Source organism: Tympanuchus pallidicinctus, unplaced genomic scaffold, assembly GCF_026119805.1.
Source record: "Tympanuchus pallidicinctus isolate F22 unplaced genomic scaffold, pur_lepc_1.0 scaffold15, whole genome shotgun sequence".
In the NCBI taxonomy this organism is placed as follows: Eukaryota; Metazoa; Chordata; class Aves; order Galliformes; family Phasianidae; genus Tympanuchus; species Tympanuchus pallidicinctus.
The window spans coordinates 18,779,150-18,794,227 of NW_026294669.1; the positions used below are offsets into that span (position 1 = coordinate 18,779,150).

Here is a 15,078-nt window from a genome sequence, read left to right on the forward strand (position 1 = left end):
TAGGGCTTTCTTCTGGATAACAGAAGATAGTTATATGAACTACCTCATGCTGAGTCTGTTGCTTTCTAAACAATTGCTCTGACTGGTTATTACATGTCCTGTGCCATCAGTTGTGGCTTAAAAGAAATCAGTGAATTGAATGCTGTAAAGCTAGAGACAGCTGAATTCTCTATGAATATGAAGAGTGGTAGAGCCATAAATCTTAGTCTCCATGGGTACCTAAGTCAGGGCTGCAGGCATAGGAACAGATTCCAGCTTCTCTTTTATCTGTGCAGTTTCTTTGGTAATAGCTGGATATTACCCTGCTTAAATGCTTCGGTTTGAAATTCTGTTCCTTGTGATACAGTTCTCCTCACCATGTTGTAAAAGAAATGTTGACATTGGCAGTACCAAGAATTACCACTCTTCAGTCAGAATTTTGCAATAGAACAGGCAACTACTGACTTTGTCGGTTAGCAGGCAGAAGATACCCAGTATTCTCCTTTTCAGATCTTAACTGTATTGTTAAATTCTGTATTTTTACTGCTGTGGTTTTTTTTCTTAATCTAGTTCTCTAAGCTTTACCATGGTATGAAGCGCTCGTCCAATCCCCCCCACATATTTGCCTCTGCAGATGCTGCCTACCAAAGTATGGTGACATTCAGCAAAGATCAGGTAAAAATATTAATTTTGTTATAGATATCACATTAATCATAGTGCCACTTTGCTATAGATATAGCTTAAGTTCTGTTATGTTGTGCTTTGAGATTTTTTTTCTGTAAGCCTTTTATTCCTGTATATGAAAAACAGCAAAATCTAACTGGGACTTTTGAATACAATGTAGTGACATAAAAGATCATATACAAGGTTAAGTGGGTCAAATAGAAGTGTTACCTAACCTTAGAGTATCCTGCATACTCATGGCGGCAGTTGACAGCAGTCACAGGCTGTTGCAATACACTTTGATTCTAGCCTGTCTTGCTTTAGATATCATAATCATTTTTACCTGTGTAAAATAAGGGAGTCTCAGTACTTCAGCAGGTTGACCAAGTTTGAACTGCTCTTCCATTGCATAAAGCAGAAAGCAATTTAACAAGCAAGGAAGAAATGTAATGAGTATGCACATCCTGCAGTTATTTTAATGAGAATGAAATATTTGGCTGCAGAAGTTAGATTCCTTTTTATTACATTCTTAAAATTGTAATTTTGCAGTCTTTCTAACGTGATGTGTTGTATGTACATGAATACTGGGGCCTAATAATTGTGTGTTGTTATCTGGAGAAAAAAATCAATTTTGTCATCAGCACATGAAGCTAACTTTATAGATTTTTAATATAAAATATCCTTCCTATCTTCTTAGGAAGTAATTTGCATTTAGATCTAAATCTTTATGCAAAGATAGCTAATAATTACTCGTAGGCATCCAGGCATGTTTGCTAGCTTATATAGTTTGCTATTTGCAATGGTTTTTATCTCCATTAACTGAGAAGTTATGCAGGTTCTTCAGGTAAAGATGGACTAGATCCCTGGTGTAGTTAGAGAAAAAATGTATTTATTCTTTTTGTTTATCCATTCAGCCTTCCCTTGTATTTTCCTTTGAAGCCTGAAAATTGACTATAGGTCTAATGTTTCTAGGGAATCTCAAGTCGTGTTCTGGCTAGTATGAGTAATGCAGGAACTCATGGGCCTTAAACTGTGTAAACTGTTGTATGTGACTCCCCTGTTAAGGTAGATTAAGACAATTTCAGGTAACACAAACCTATAAATACATTGATGTTTTATTTGCTGCTTCATGTGTTATTTAAAAACAAAACAAAACAAAAAAAACAGCTGAAATTCCTCCATATATTCCAGGATGGAGATGGAATAATAGATAATCTTTCTGTGGGAGTGTAAAAATGTTGTCTGGAGAAATGTTATCCCTTCCAAATCATCACAAAGCTTAGTTCTGCATCAGTCATCACTGTATCAAGTATTCTAAAACCCTGCCTCTTTTCCCAGCAAGATCTTTTATATTTACTGTAGGTCAGGTAACTTCAAGCTAATCCCTGAGTTTGTAAGCCTTTGGATAACCTATAAAATACTGTGTGTTATATGCAGTCTACCAAATCAAGAAGAATATGGACATGTTCTCCCAGAATCACTCAATGAACATATGCATATTTTTCTGAAATGTTTAGGTTTGTTGTTTTAGTCTGAATATCAGCATCATGTACATGATGATCTCTATGCAGCAACAAACCTTATCATTGTTTTCAGTGCCAGGAGCAAAATTTTGGTTAGTGTATTAAATACAGCTTTACCTTGGTTTTCCATTAATTTATGTGAACTCATGAAATTAGCTCAAATGCACTGATAATTAAGTCACGTGAACTAGCAGTGGCAATCTTTTGATTTTTACAGGCTGTGTATGTGCATAGCATGCATTAGCTTTGTAGATAAGGTCATTCCTTTCTATGTCTCAGAGCTTAGAATTTTACTCACTCTTTCTCATGTACGCACATTTCTGTCAGGCATTGCAAGATACAGTTTATAGAAACGTAGAATAGCTTAGGTTGGAAGGGACCTCAAACCTTAATTTCAGTTATCTAAGGAATAAAAGAATGATTGCGGTGAGCCTCTACAGACCTTTCAGAAAGGGCTTGACAGATCTTACTCCTAAGATATTTTACAGTCTTGGTACTAAACATTAAGTAACAGATAGGAGCAACAGATGAGAATCTATTTATTGACCATGTGGTGAACTCTACACTTACTGTTTTATTTGTATGTTCAGTGCATTATCATCAGTGGGGAAAGTGGTGCTGGAAAGACAGAAAGTGCCCATTTGATCGTCCAACATTTGACCTTCTTGGGAAAGGTATTTCTAGCAATTATGTAAAACAATGAATAAATGCTACCCACTCCCTAGCGTTTCCACTTTATTGAATGTTTAATATTAAAAATTGTTCTTGTGAATTAACCCACTTGAGTCAGGGACAGAGTAATCAAGCATTTGTAAGCACTGAATCATGCCATTAGGGTATGACCTGCACCAAGCCATTTCACTGCAGGAGAAAGTGACAAATTCCAAATGTTCAGTGCCTGTAATTATCTGCAGTGTTAATGACTTACATAACACTGTTCATGTGTACAATAAAACATAACAGATCTTGCTTTGGCTCTGATCTTGGAAGCTCTTATGTTTTTAAATGTTCTGAGTAGTGTTACTACTGCAAAATAGTGTGGAAATCAAGTGTGTAAGTTTAACAAGTGTATGTGTTGGTATGATTGTTTTCTTAGGTAATATTCTTTTTGTTCAGTTTTTGGTGGCTTTGTTGCCTTAACTAAATTTTATGAAGCTTCAGAGATAAAAGAGTTGCAGAGAAGGAAGAATATGGTTTTCCTTACCTGTAGGTGTTTTCCCCTTCAGTGTATGTTTTTTATTATGTAAATAGGAAGGTTAATGGAGTATCTAACTCCATAAGAACGGGATAATGGGATATTATGCTTCTTAAGCAGCGATTGGATTGTGAGTAGGCAATATATTCCTTTAATGGTCCTTCTGATTCATATCTGTTCTGTCAAGGCCAATAATCGTGCTTTGCGTGAGAAAATTCTTCAGGTGAATCCTCTGGTTGAAGCATTTGGGAATGCCTGCACTGCCATCAATGACAACTCAAGTCGCTTCGGAAAATATCTGGAAATGATGTTCACACCCACAGGAGCTGTAATGGGGGCAAAGATTTCTGAGTATCTACTTGAAAAGTCAAGGGTTATAAAACAGGCTGTGTAGGTGCACTGATCATCTGTCTTTTCACATTTTTGTAATGTTTAGATTCTGTTTAATTCCCTAAAAACTCTATTTAAGTGCTTCCAATAGTGTCTCCTGCTGAAGCAATAATCCTTGTGCAGTACAATTAATGACAAGAATAGTTTGGTTCTTTTGGACCAAAAGCCAAACCTGTTCTGTTCTTTTTTAATAATGTTATTATCTGGAATTTCTGTTTTACAGCTGAAATAGTTATCTTTGGGCTTCCATTAGTATTGGCCCTGATCGTTTGACACCTGTCTCAATGAGCTCATGATAAAGACTTTTGCTTTTACCTTGTACAAGGTACTGCAAATATGAACATATGCGCTGTATAGAACATGCTTTTCTTTTTTTTAGGGGAGAGAAAAATTTCCATATATTTTATTATATTTATGCCGGCCTTTATCATCAGAAGAAACTTTCTGAATATAGGCTTCCTGAAAAAAAGCCTCCCAGGTAACTATCACTCACATGTTTTGACTACTCATTATAATTATCTATTGAACAGCTCTTGCTTTCAGTATGATTTCTTCAAGTCTGTCATAATCCTTCTGTATCCCTGAAGGATCTTTTTTTAATCCTCTCATGTGAAAAAAAAAAAAAAAAAAAAGGATGGACTTACAGGAATTACAGTATTTGTATTAAAAACTTGAACCATTTAAAGAGAAGGAAGAAACATTACTGCATAAATATTTTATCATACGTTCAGATCAGGACAGTTACCCTGTGCTTTCAGTTCCAGTTCAGGAACTCCAAATATGTTTTGAACTTGTGTTTTTTAATTGGTATTTGTACCTAGAGAGCACCTAGTCTTTATGACTTCTGTATTCTGAGTTCTGTATCGGTTGAGATCATGCAGTAAAATGTTAGTAACACTATGAACAGATTATTAACAAAGAATAAGCAAAAGGAACTGCAACAGAAACAAAAACATCTTATCAATCAGCACTAAAATATTTAATTGAAAGATATGAATAAATGCTTTTTTCAATTAATGATGTATTTGCATTATAGTCACTGTAGGTTGTTCTGACTTATCACCTATTTAGAGCTTTCTTTCACTCTGTTTAGATATATTGATAATGAAACTGGAAGAGTAATGCACGATATTGTTACTAAGGATTCCTATGGAAGACAATTTGAAGCAATTCAGCATTGCTTTAGAAGTATAGGATTCACTGATGAGGTAAGATATCCAGTTGCTAAACCACTGTTGACCTTCCTGAAACAACCTCCAGTGTTGCTTGTGCTTAGGCTCCCACTTGGCTGTGTGAATATACAGCATGCCACAGAATCTCTCTTATAACAGAAATGAATTATGAAAGTAAAACCAAACACCTGGAAGCCAGGACCAGTCACAGCTCTCTGTATTGGGGCAAGTCCATTCACATTTCTGTAGAATCTTCTTTCTGTGTAAATAACAACTTCCTTCAATTAGAACTAGATCTTTGGACAATCTACAAACTTTAATCACCATCCAATGCTCACCTTTTTCTTTCATAAACTAAGTTTTATGTACATATTTGATTGGATTCCTTGAGGGTGCTTTTTGTCATTTTTACAGGAAGTGTATTCAGTGTACAGAATTCTGACTGGTATCTTAAATACTGGAAACATTGAGTTTGCTGCCATTTCTTCACAACACCAAACAGATAAAAGTGAAGTTCCAAACCCAGAAGCCTTAGATAATGGTAACTACATTTTAACATGATCAACTCTACAAATGCCATTGGACTGTATTTGTGAGAATCTGTAACTTGTGGTAATAGGCTATGCTAGTGATGTCCTCAGAATAGTCATAATTTATATATATATTCCACACTGTCTTTCAGCTGCTGCACTGCTAAGTATTGGGTCAGAAGAACTGCAAGAGGCCCTAACCTCCCACTGTGTTGTAACACGGGGGGAGACTATTATCCGAACAAACACTGTGGACAAAGCAGCTGACGTGCGAGATGCCATGTCTAAAGCTCTTTATGGCAGACTCTTCAGCTGGATTGTAAATCGCATTAATACGCTTCTTCAGCCAGATAAAAATATATGGCAAGTTACACATCACTGAATCATTTGTATTTACTGTGCATCTGTCTTTGATGGGTTCATCCATTTGTATATTTTTTGATTTTGCAGAAGAAATACTGTGTTTATTTTAGCTAAGACTTCAAAATGACTTTCATGCTGTGATACTGTATTCTGTTTCCAGGATATTAACCCAACATTCTCAAAGAACTGAGTGAAATTTAGCTACTGAAGTCAATGAAAATTGATTATTAAAATTATATAAAATTCTTTAAATAGATGCTTTGCATGTAGAGAACGTTAAGATCATACCAATGGCCAGTAAGTATTTGAAGTGCGCTGAAAACATTAGTATGTTTGCAGAGTCCTTCCAGTACTTCTGTCATTGTAATTTAGTTGTAAATACTGATCGAGTTGTAATTGATGGTGTTTTCATTGTCAGATAGTGATCTGGTTGCTTTGCTCCTTTACTGTAGAGATTTCTAAAATAAGAGAACCCCGTAGGTTATGTAAAAATGTCTTTACTAACTATGGTGCTCTTGCTTCCATGCTGGGAGACTGGATAAAGCAAGGAGGAAAACAGTGCTTTAGTGGGACATAGAATATGTGGAGTAATTATTGCAAATATAACTTAAGGATGCTAGTTCTGAATTCCACTAGAGGTAATTTCACTCATCCTTGACAGTGCTGAGATAGAGAAAGGTATCTTCAGATTTTTTAGACCTTCAGTTCCCCTTCATTGCACTGAATATAAACAGTTGCTATTTCTGACTGTAACCTGAGTCTCTTCATCTTATGCAGGAGCCGAAGTGAGAAGTTTAGCATGTAGCATTCTGCCTTTCGGAGCACGTCTGCATGACATGTGTTGTTATGTACAGACAGACTGTGAATGAACCTATGTATTGCATTATTAGTGTAATTCTGTGCCCAGGCTCTAAGTAAATAGGTTGTACTTTTTCCTTGTCTTAGAGATAGCTTGGAGATCCCTACTTTTACTTTCTTATACCCTGGAGAAACACAATCCACACTTGTACTTCCAGTGATTACTGTTGTCTGAGTGTACATAATCTAGCAAGCTAACACATGATGTTTTAATAATCCTGCTGTAGCAGCAGATTTGGTAATTGTCTTGCTGACTGGGTGTAGCAAAAACATGCTAATAGAGCTTGGCACCTTTCATTTACCTGGAGGATCTGTGAGTAGGTTTGGTTCAGGGTGTGTTTATTGGAACCACTTATTTTATTTCTGAAGCCTGTTATTCAGTAGTTGTGATTCTCTTTTTCTTCTTCATGGGAGTTTGTAAAAGACAAGCAGAAAACCCAAAGTGTTAATGATTCTCAACAAATTGTTATAAATTCGAATATACTTTTTCTTCTATGTTTTTGCAGCAAATTGAATTGATTGTGCCATCTTAGTTACCATGTTTATTTTGATTGTAACTAGATGTTGCCCATACTGAATTCTGTTTAACTTTCCACATGCAGCAATACTGAAAATGGAATGAATGTTGGTATACTAGATATATTTGGATTCGAGAACTTCTCAAGAAATTCCTTTGAACAGCTGTGCATAAATATTGCTAATGAGCAGATCCAGTTTTATTTCAATCAACATATTTTTGCACTTGAACAGGTAAATAAAGCTCTCATCAAGTTTAGTTGAATCTGTCATCTTGACCCATAGATTATATTCAGGAATACATTATTAACTATAAAGTGGTTGTGGGATTTAAATGTATGTAATGTTCACATCTTTCAGCATAGTTGTTGCTGTTTTGTAAATAATGTTGTGGGGCCTACAGAGTATTCCTATGCATCATAAATGTCCTAGTGGTTCAATATTAAAACTTTGTTGATTTTGTAGATGGAATATCAGAATGAGGGAATTGATGCTGCTACAGTGGAGTATGAAGACAATCGTCCACTTCTAGATATGTTCCTCCAGAAACCCATGGGTCTCCTTTCTCTACTAGATGAAGAAAGTCGATTTCCTCAGGCAACAGACCTAACATTAGTTGGTATGAGCAAACAAAAGTCCTGGCAAACAACTAATGGATTTTGAGAGTCTGATGTGATATCTTTACTTAAGCTTTTCTGGTCTAATTGTCCTACTGAAGCTGTACCATTTTGTTTGACAGTTTGAGTGTATTTTTCATTATGCTTCACCATGCTTCTATGCTTCACATGTTTTTTATATTGCAGAAGTTATTTTGCATATATTGTGTCAAGAGCTTGTATTTTCAATGTTTTAAGGAAATAACCTCTGTGTTTTCCCTGTACATGAGGTACATCAAGAGGCTTTTATCAGCATTTAAAAGGAAAAGCTGAGACATAGATGAACTTGTGTCTAGGACCACCCTGTGAGTTATCATTAGTGTTGAGAGTAAAACTAAGATCTCCCAGGATTGTAGGCCCATGTTTATCCAATTAGAAAATATTACTTCACTGCAGATTATCTCATCATAACTAGAAAGTGTGTGTTATTTTTTGTGTGCCATCTGGCTGAATATTTCCCTTCCTTCATGCATAGTTTACGCATGTCTTAACAAATCTGGCACAAACTTTAAAACACGTAGTGCATGTTATGTTTAAAAATGTTTTCCTGCTTTTATTTACTAGAACTTCATATTTCCTTGTAGTACGTAACAGAATTTCAGTTTGTTCAATCAAACATTGCAGCAGGGATTCAAACACTTAAAGAAAAATTACAACTGCCTGGTAAATTGCATGATATACGTACAAGATTTTTCACTTCTGGGCTGCAACTTGAAATGAGGCCAAAGGATGGTTTCATTCCAGTCCTTATTTGTGTCCTAAAGCTGTGAGCCTCCCTGGGGATTCTATGAAACTGTTAATCTCAAATATTGAACTGCACTTTCAAAGTGTCAAGGAGACAGCAACTAAGATATTTTGCCCACTCTTTATGTGCCAGATTATCCCTAATTCACACCCTCCCCACTCGTAATCTGCCCCCTCTCTTGTACAGCAACCTGCTCACATTCTGAGTTTAATTATTTTTGATTTAATTACAAGGATTCTCAAACTCGATTAAACATTAATAGAAAGAAAACATAGAAAGAAAATTATTAGAAAGAAAATAAAATGTTAATGGATTATAATATCAGAAAAAAAAATATCTTTGTAGTAATTTCTGACCTACATAAAGCGAAAGATAATTTTGCCTGATGAATCTGGCCGTGAATTTCTAGTTGCATGTGCAGATAAGGAAATACAATACCAAGTTTTACAGTATCAGCACTAGTTCCTTTTTTCTGTCAGCTCTTCAGAGCTATGTTGAAAGAAACAGAAAGATTTTAGAGAGGTTTTTTTTTTTTTTTTTTTTTTTCTGTAGGCATACAAAGGCAATTGGGATATGGTCCCAACCTGAAAATATTTACTTATAATTAAAACATGATGCACAAAGCAGAACAAATAAAACTCTCCCTGTTCTCTATTTCCAGTGCACAAAACTCTGCCAGAATGGGGTTTTGAAGTACCTTATTACAGGGCTAGTTTTGAATTGAGTTATTCCATCCAGTAGTAGCAGCTTGGAAGAAAACATGAAGATGGCACATAGTTATTACTGGGTAATCTGACGATAGATGTTCTTACAGTAGTTCTTACAGTAGATGTTCTTACAGTAGATCTGAGTTCTCAAGCAGGAAGCAGGCCTTAATTAGGATCAAGATTTTGCTTAATCCCTGTAATTCATTTTTATCAACTTCACTTCTCAAATGTTTAGATAAATTTGAAGATAACTTGCGATGCAAATACTTCTGGAGACCAAAAGGAGTGGAATTGTCATTTGGTATTCAGCACTATGCTGGAAAGGTGAGGTCATGTGATTTTTATTTAGTTAAAAATCTAAAAATAGTTTGTAGTCATTATCTGTTTTAACTGGAGTTATTGCTTTTTCCTCTCTTCAATAGACAAAATGATAAAATTTTAAGAAACAAAGAATCTATGATAAAATTTCTGTGTGAAGTAGTCCATTCTAGAACCTATCCTTAGGGCTCTATTAAAAATTAGATGGACAGAAGCCACTTTTTGTCCTGAAAGAAGTCTGGCACCAGAAACACCGTCACTACGATATTTGTAAAGGAACTCTGGAACGAGTACAGGCTATGCACTTTTTAACATTGTGTGAATACCACAGATATTCTGTGTGTGATCATATATACATAAGTATTTGTGTAAAGACAGTGTGTAACGGTGTCTGCAATAGAACTTAAAATCCAACAGAGATCACTGGAAAGACCGAGTGGTAATTTTTGAGTAATTTTTTCTAGCACACTCCACAGCACCTACCTTGCTCTCTGCAGTTCATCTGTTACTTTATATGGGAATGATTGTCCAATTGTTTCATGTAACATGAGCTATGCTTGTGAGGTGCATGAATCTTCGTTCACAAATAAAGTGAAAATAAGTGTTTTATTTAGTTATTAGTAAAGTCTATCCTGTGGCTTATTATAAAGAGTAAAAAATGTTACGATATGCTCTAGTAAACTTAGTCCAGCTTTCTGACCTGTTAAGAATAACTGTAACATTTCACACAAGCTTAATAAATTCTTTGTTCCTGAATGGCCAAGTCATAAAAACACTACTGACTAGCTGTGAAGGCAAGCACTCAATTTCTCTGGACTCCCATGGAATTGGGCTAGAAAGGAATATTGCTGGTAATAATAAAACCAGCTTAAATATTAAAGCAGCTTTCTTAAAGAAAATAAAGAAGGATAAAAGTAACAGATTCGTATATGATAACAAATAGCCAGACATTAATTTCTATAAAATGTAATAAAAGTAATTTTTTAAAAAGCAAAATTAAATTGTCCACTGTAAATAATCAAAACTCATGTGCCCTAGCACGTGGAAAGAAATTATGAATGTTTAATTTTTCTACTAACATTCACTAACCTGTTTAACAGGGTTCTTGATTTTGATCTACGTCTGAAACTTACTCCTGTTCCCATAACAAAACTAGTTACCAATCAGTTTGGTGCAAGCAATAAATAAATTTTGACTGCCTGGGAACCATTTCTTATCTCACGTGTACACTGTTGACTTAAGCTTTAATGAGGTATCTCTGTTATATTACTTCATGCATCCCATAGTTTGATGTGACAAACCATAATATAACATGACTAAAACCCAATTTAACCCAATTTGATCTCCACTGTGTAAATGTAATTAATGCAAGTGTTTTTGGTTTGTTTTTAACACTGTTCACGTGTTGAAGACAGTGTGTTAGCTGTACACTTTCAAGTCCTTTGCAGGTGTTATTTTTGTGGAATATTTTTTGGCAACATATCTGACCCTATTTCCCATGCTAGGTATTATATGATGCCTCTGCATTTCTTGAGAAGAATAGAGACACTCTTCCTGCTGACATAGTGGTGGTGCTAAGAACATCAGAGAACAAACTTCTTCAGCAGCTGTTTTCTAGCCCGCTAACCAAAACAGGTACTTTCTGCAACAGTTTTGCTTACTTCGCAATATTTTCAGCCACCTCCTCCTTTGAAAAATCTAGTTCTTTCTGTACAAACCTCTGCTTTTCAGCTCTTTCTGCTGTTGTAAGTTTCCTAGATATCTAAAGTGTTAAATAGTAGTACTATCGATATATATTTTTTTTAAAAGTATGTTGCCATAAACCCAGGAGGCAAGATTCATTCGCTAGTCCAGAGAAAGGGAGATTATATGGTGTTTAGGGCAAGAACTCATTTTGAAAACAGAATGAGAATGTGTTTTTGTTCTTTGTCCTTTGCTAAGTTCAGTTCAGTTGATATATTCTTGTGTAGCATTTCTTACAATTTCTAAATCCTGTAATGTTGGTTGTTAGTTTGGAGATAATACCCATCTGTTTAGATTCATCGGTGCAGTACCAGTTTCTTCCAAATTTTAAAGTATGCATACTGATGTGCCAGGTTTCATAAATTCCATTTATCTTAAGCTTGTTGACACTGACTTACTTCAAAGTGCACAGATGTGCGGCTAAATAAAATAATAAGATAAAATTTGCTTTTTCCATGGATTGTTGTCAGAATACTACCGACGTGTACAAATGCAGTATACATGCCAACAAGACAAGAAATGTACACATTAAAAATGTCAATCAATGCTTTCCGTGTTCTTAAAGAGTTTTTTTCATAATTAATAAGAAAAAGATGTAACAATAAGGAATAATCCAAATACAGTGTGTTGTATTACATTGCAAAACTATTTTGGTCTGATATGATATAAACAAGTGTGGTGGTTGTATTTCTACCAAAAACGCTCTGGGTAAAAAAAATTGTACATGCACTAGGTAGTGCTGTGTATAGACTGTAGGTACAGTTCAATGTTTGTGCAGCATATCTGTCTGTGATTTCTGGAAACTCAGTAGTCCAGTCACAGCCTCTGGTATTGCCCTCTATCTATCTTGAGACTTCTACATAGAAAAAGAACATCTGGAGCAACATTCTTTGCACATGTGTAACTGATAGCAAAATATCTGTTATATATAATATATTCTACATATGATAGATTCCTACCAATCTGTTCTTTCCTGCAATTAGAAGGCTCTGGATTATTTCCCTTCAAATTACAATTTTAGAGAACCCTGAGAGGTGAGAATCCGCTGAGGAATCTGCTTCTCCCTTCAGCTGTGACAAGCTTAGACAAAGGGAGATGTAGGTTAAGATAGAGTAAGATAGTTTATTGCCTAAGCAGGAAACACAAATCTTTGAGTCTATTTCTTCTGACATTTGGGTCCTTAGCATAGACTGGTAGAAAGGATTTCTTATGCTGAATGGGTCAAACAAAGCTAAAAATAAAGCTGATATTGGGTCAAATGTGCCTCACCTCCCTCTTTACCAGCCATTTTCTATGTTGGAGCTGATGTCAGAATGAAACGGATTACGTATTTTCTCCCAGTTATGAGTCACAATTATTGCAAATACTGTAGGTAGGCTTGATTTCATGCAAACTTATCTGCCTCTGGCTTTCTAGAGGTGCTTTCAGTGACAGCAGGACTAAACTGAGAATTTTACCCAACGAGCATGAAAGGTTCAGGAAGGAAATACTTCTCACTGCAGCAATGAATGTTTACCATGTTGGCGTATTACTACTCTTCTCTTCCTATTTCCTATTTAAATGAATTGAGTGGTTTCTGCTTCCCATAATAGGAAGTTCACCTTTCCATGGAGTACAAGAAACAAGTTGAATCTATATTTCTCTCAAGTCAATATGGGACATCCTGGTAAAAATCATTATGCATATGTTCCTATGCATGATGCTTTAAGAATATCTTGAATCTCTTAGATCATTTCTGTTTTTTGAACATCTTTGTGATTTTTGCTCTATTTTTTCCAGCTGTCTAATATAATTGGCACCCACATCCTGTTTTGGGGCCTGTGTGTTCTAAAATCAGATTGTTGCCAGGTTTAGTTCTGGCAGCTTGCAAGATAAATGAAAGGTTTGGCTGAGACAGAAGGTATAACTGGCAATACTGCTTCATCTCTGCAGTGAAGAAAGGTAATGCTATTCACCTAACTTTCTACAAAGAAGCTTTTGTAAACAAAAGAATAGTGACCGTGTAAATTTCCCATCATGCTCTGCCCTTGCCTTTAAGCCTTATTCCCTCCACTCAGTATGTACTTCATTTCTAAAGCCAGAAAATATACAGATTAAGATTCATGATCTCGATACAATTTTCTTCAGCTTTCAGTAGATTACTGACTGATGTGAAAGTTAATAATTTACATGGAAGCCATATTGCATCCCTCCAGGTAACCCTGACTTGAAGTGAGCCTTCTGCCAGTATCTCTGGTGTTTTGTTTGAAGATGAGTGACAGCACATTCTCACATCTGCTTGCAACTAGCTCTGGAATTTGCAGCATACATGGTTTTTGCCAAGCGGCTCTCTCAATTTGCCTAAGAGTCACTAGGTGGTGCTATCCCAGAAGCAAGAGAGAACATGAAACTATTAACACGGGTTTGCGAGTTACTGAAACGTAGTTCTTAAATACCAGTAAGAACAAAAAGATGCCTTTCCCACTCGGGAAGACCTAGTGTTTGAAGTATATTTATATAACTATCATTTCTTCCTCTGTCAAAAACTTAGCAGCTGCAAGAAAATAAATATTAATAAGACTAAGTTCTTACACTAATTTAAGATCACATTAATCCCTGTAATTTATCAAACATACTTATCCCCTCTTAACAAATGCTTCTGTTTCACAGTAGAAGACTGTGTAGTTTAAAAGGCCAGAAATTAACAGCAGGGCTTTAAATGCACATTTGTAATAGCGATTTATGGTTGAAAGTACGCAGAATTAGTGATATAGATGTCAGAACTTAAACATTCTGGGATTAATTTTATAGATTGCCCAGCTTGTTTTTCTTCCTTCAGTGGAAAATTAGATGCATTGAGTGCAGTTTGGAGTCTGATTGCATTTTCTAGGGACCTGAATGAACATACTCTTATTTAACCACCCAGTTCTCTCAACTGCTGCTAGATTTGTCACTTTTTCTACAAGCACAGTTTTTTTTAGTGCTGAGGATTCTGTGTATTCTAAAACTAAAATGAAATTTACTCCAAATATGAAAGAGAAACAGAGCATTTAATAAGCCTGCCGCTACTCCAGTTGAATATGCATGTTCCCATTTATAAGGCATTCCTGTTTGTAGTGTTGGTTTATTGCTATCACGACTAAAGCATCAGAGAGGAAATAAATCATGCAACCTATAGAAGAGTCCACTTGAAAGAGAAGTGAGTTTAATGGAAAAGATTAAGGAGAGCTTGGTACATTCACTACCAGTAGTAGTGAGGAGTCAGACCATTTGACTCTGTTCTGATACTTCAGAATTTTTGCAGTATCACATTTAAATGCCGATATCAATAGAGTGCTTGAGGTTTTTAAAACCCCTGGGGTCTCTGTGACTGTAGCTTCTTCCTCCAGTTTTTGCACTCACTTTATGTTCCCCAAATGATCTGACTGTGGGGAGGTATGAAGGTGCAGATTCCTCAGAAAAGTTGAAGCATATCATTTTATATTTTTGAAACATAATCCCTGCAGACTTTTTTTCCCCTCTAAAATTCACAGACCCTTAGAGCTTTTGTCACGGTGACTCTGTTCTACCTTAGATCCTTGCTGGAGAGATAGAGAGTTGCCACCTGGAGGGAGGAAAAGAAAAATACTCTGGCCTTCCACTCCCAAAACAGTAACAACAGAAACGTTTCTGTCACAGTTCTGAGGCTGTGTACAGATTGGGCTTGGCTATGTATATTAGACTGAGCTGAGCAAGAGTACA

General features: G+C 35.8%; 1 protein-coding gene across 9 annotated transcripts in view; it reads left to right on the top strand.

Moving 5' to 3' along the window:
- MYO3B (myosin IIIB) overlaps positions 1 to 15,078 on the top strand; it is a 195,584-nt gene that overhangs the window by 93,831 nt on the left and 86,675 nt on the right. For all 9 annotated transcript variants that reach the window (XR_008204654.1, XM_052674958.1, XM_052674959.1 and 6 more), the window contains 11 exons: positions 550 to 654; positions 2,756 to 2,839; positions 3,548 to 3,750; positions 4,130 to 4,228; positions 4,844 to 4,958; positions 5,337 to 5,463; positions 5,605 to 5,815; positions 7,276 to 7,423; positions 7,655 to 7,808; positions 9,533 to 9,621; positions 11,121 to 11,250. Coding sequence is in view for 8 of the 9 variants with exons in the window: in XM_052674958.1 (XP_052530918.1) it covers positions 550 to 654; positions 2,756 to 2,839; positions 3,548 to 3,750; positions 4,130 to 4,228; positions 4,844 to 4,958; positions 5,337 to 5,463; positions 5,605 to 5,815; positions 7,276 to 7,423; positions 7,655 to 7,808; positions 9,533 to 9,621; positions 11,121 to 11,250 (1,465 nt within the window). In the remaining variant the exon portion in view is untranslated. The remainder of the gene's footprint in view (positions 1 to 549; positions 655 to 2,755; positions 2,840 to 3,547; positions 3,751 to 4,129; positions 4,229 to 4,843; positions 4,959 to 5,336; positions 5,464 to 5,604; positions 5,816 to 7,275; positions 7,424 to 7,654; positions 7,809 to 9,532; positions 9,622 to 11,120; positions 11,251 to 15,078) is intronic.